This window comes from Condylura cristata, unplaced genomic scaffold, assembly GCF_000260355.1.
Source record: "Condylura cristata isolate star-nosed mole 26May11 unplaced genomic scaffold, ConCri1.0 scaffold00012, whole genome shotgun sequence".
NCBI lineage: Eukaryota > Metazoa > Chordata > Mammalia > Eulipotyphla > Talpidae > Condylura > Condylura cristata.
In genome coordinates this window covers 9,107,482-9,109,936 of record NW_004567113.1, presented here as the reverse complement: position 1 = coordinate 9,109,936, position 2,455 = coordinate 9,107,482, and the positions used below count along the sequence as shown (strand labels likewise).

At 38.5% G+C, this 2,455-nt stretch overlaps 1 protein-coding gene across 1 annotated transcript in view; it reads left to right on the top strand.

Moving 5' to 3' along the window:
- Positions 1–348: 348 nt before the first annotated feature.
- The window catches only part of PKD2 (polycystic kidney disease 2 (autosomal dominant)), a 43,231-nt gene continuing 41,124 nt past the window's right edge, over positions 349–2,455 (top strand). Inside the window, exon 1 of the mRNA XM_012724252.1 lies at positions 349–509. Coding sequence (XP_012579706.1) covers positions 416–509 — 94 coding nt within the window. The 5' untranslated portion in view covers positions 349–415. The remainder of the gene's footprint in view (positions 510–2,455) is intronic.

Sequence of the window (2,455 nt, the reverse complement as noted above, 5' to 3'; positions counted from 1 at the left end):
CACATAATGTACTTCATTGGGTTCAGGAGTAGAGTAATGACAGTTGTGTCCTGTAGGAGGAGCTGATGTGTCTACGCAGTCATTTAATCTCCTTTGGGCTGGTCTCATTTCCTGGCATCTCTCAATTTTTACCAAGACTTTTCTATTGAGATTGGGGATTTAGACAATGGTCCATAATCACCCTGTGTTTTGCACATTTGCGGGGGGGAGTAGAGCCCACTGTATTCTTTAAAAAAGGAATTCCTGCTAAAACAATTTCTTAATTGCATTCAGAGTGTGCTTTAAAAAAAAAAAATGGGACAGTCTCCCTCAGAGGTTGTATTATTATGTGTTGTCTTTTTACCATTCGTGAGATTGCTAAAAGAGTGACTCCCTTTTCCACTTTTATTTCCAAGGTCTCTGGGGAACAAGACTCATGCAGGAAAGCAGCACTAATCGGGAGAAATACCTTCAAAGTGTGTTGCGGGAACTGGTCACATACCTCTTCTTTCTCATAGTCTTGTGCATCTGTAAGTAGCTTATTTCCCTCCACTAAAGGCAATGTATCAAAAAATACTGGACCTGTCAAAGTCATAGTTATCTGTATATGTACCAAGTGGATTAATCCGGTTCTCTTCACTCCTCAATTCCAACTTAGAATTCAGTGAACTCTTTTCTCTGGTAAACATTAATTAAAATTCAGCATTATCTGATTAGCCAGTTACGATTGTTTTCACTAAGATGCATGTGGCAACCTGCCAGATACCAAAAGCAAGTAAAATGATTTTTCATTAGATTTCTTAACAATGATTATAGTGTCACTATTATATCAATTAATGTAAAGTCTACATGCACATTATTTTCAGCAAAAATTATTTCCAGGTTTAACTTTCAGGAAATGCAAATGATGTCACTACTACTGCTTTTATGGAGTATATATTTAAAAGTCCCCCCTTTTTTGGATTGAAGTATATTGAATCTGTGCCTTCATTCTCATTCATAATTTCTTCCAAATCTTAAACAATTGCTGACTTTTACTCTACAGAAAATTTACTGTAGAGTCATCTATTTCTTCTTGCCTGCATCCTCTGGGAGGGAAGGGAGGCCTAGAAATAAGTTATAGAACATTGTCTCAAAGTCCTAGAAGTCACAGGCAATAGATTTATCCCTTAGATGAATTCAAGGGTTTTGGATGCTGGAAAGCAAAACCAAGTAGAAACAGGTAAAAAAAAAAAGTTGTTTAAGCTAAAAATGCTGTATGTATGAACCCATTTATCTTCTCGATTTTTTTTTTTTCCTTATTGATTTTCCACAATTTCCTGTTAACTTGTTTTGGAAGGAATATCTTATGCTTTTAAAAAAATGTTAATTAAACAGAAATGCAGAAAAGCTAAAAATGATCTACTCACTATGTGAAAAGTCACAAAGCAAGAGATGTGGTATTTTCATTTCCTTCCTATGTCCTAAGCTGTTAGAGCTTAGAATACCCAAGTGTTTGTTCCCTGCACAGAAATTGTGCTTAGACATTAAATTACAGTGCACTTAGACGTTTATTTTTCTTGTTTCCAGCATTTCACATACATACATATTTCCTTTTTTTAAAATAAATTTATTTTCTTCCATCATTGTTAATTTTTGCACAGTATTTGACTCTTCCCCCTAGGTGTAGTCTAGGGAGTTCTCCCACCACCATAACACCTGTGAGCCAGCACCATGTTCCTGTGCTCTTCCCTCCCCTGTTTTCACCCTCTTCCTCCCTCTGCCCTGCTGTGTGCCTCAGATCAGTGTTCAGCTTCTAGTGTTCGGTTTCTCAACATACTGCATATAAATGAAACCATCTGATGTTTATCTTTTTCCTTCTGACTTATTTCACTCAGCATAACCCTTCTAGCTCCCTCCATGCTGCCAAAATGGCAAGAGTTGATATTTTTTGATTGCTTACTAGTGTTCCATTGCTTTCATGCATGTTTCCTATACAACAAATACCCCAAGCAAACCTGAAAAGATATGTATCTTTTTGTTGTTGTTTTTTTGTTGTAAAGATTTGTCTTTATTATGCATACAAGAACTGAGGTGTAGGCCCGGAGGTACAGGGGGATTGGGGGGCTGGGGGTGGTTTTGAGAGGATTTACCAGAGACAGAGTGGGGAGCAAAACAGGGAGATGCACTGAGATACACTGCTGAGGGGAGCAGTGGTGGGACAGGGGAGGGCTGCTTGTGCCTTGTGGGTCACCTCACTGACTGGGGATGGAACTTGTGCTGCAGTGGCTGCTGATAGCTTCAAGTGCTGAGACTTAACCCCCTGTGCCACCAGGGAGGTCCCAGAGTGTTTTGTTCATTTGCTTTTTTTTAAATTATACTTTATACAGATCTACCAAATCAGAGCCTTTAAGATGTGACCCAGAAAACTGAATTTTCAGATGCATTGAGAAGTTTGACAGCCAGGACAAGTAGTAAACTGAGTATGGGGTTTTAG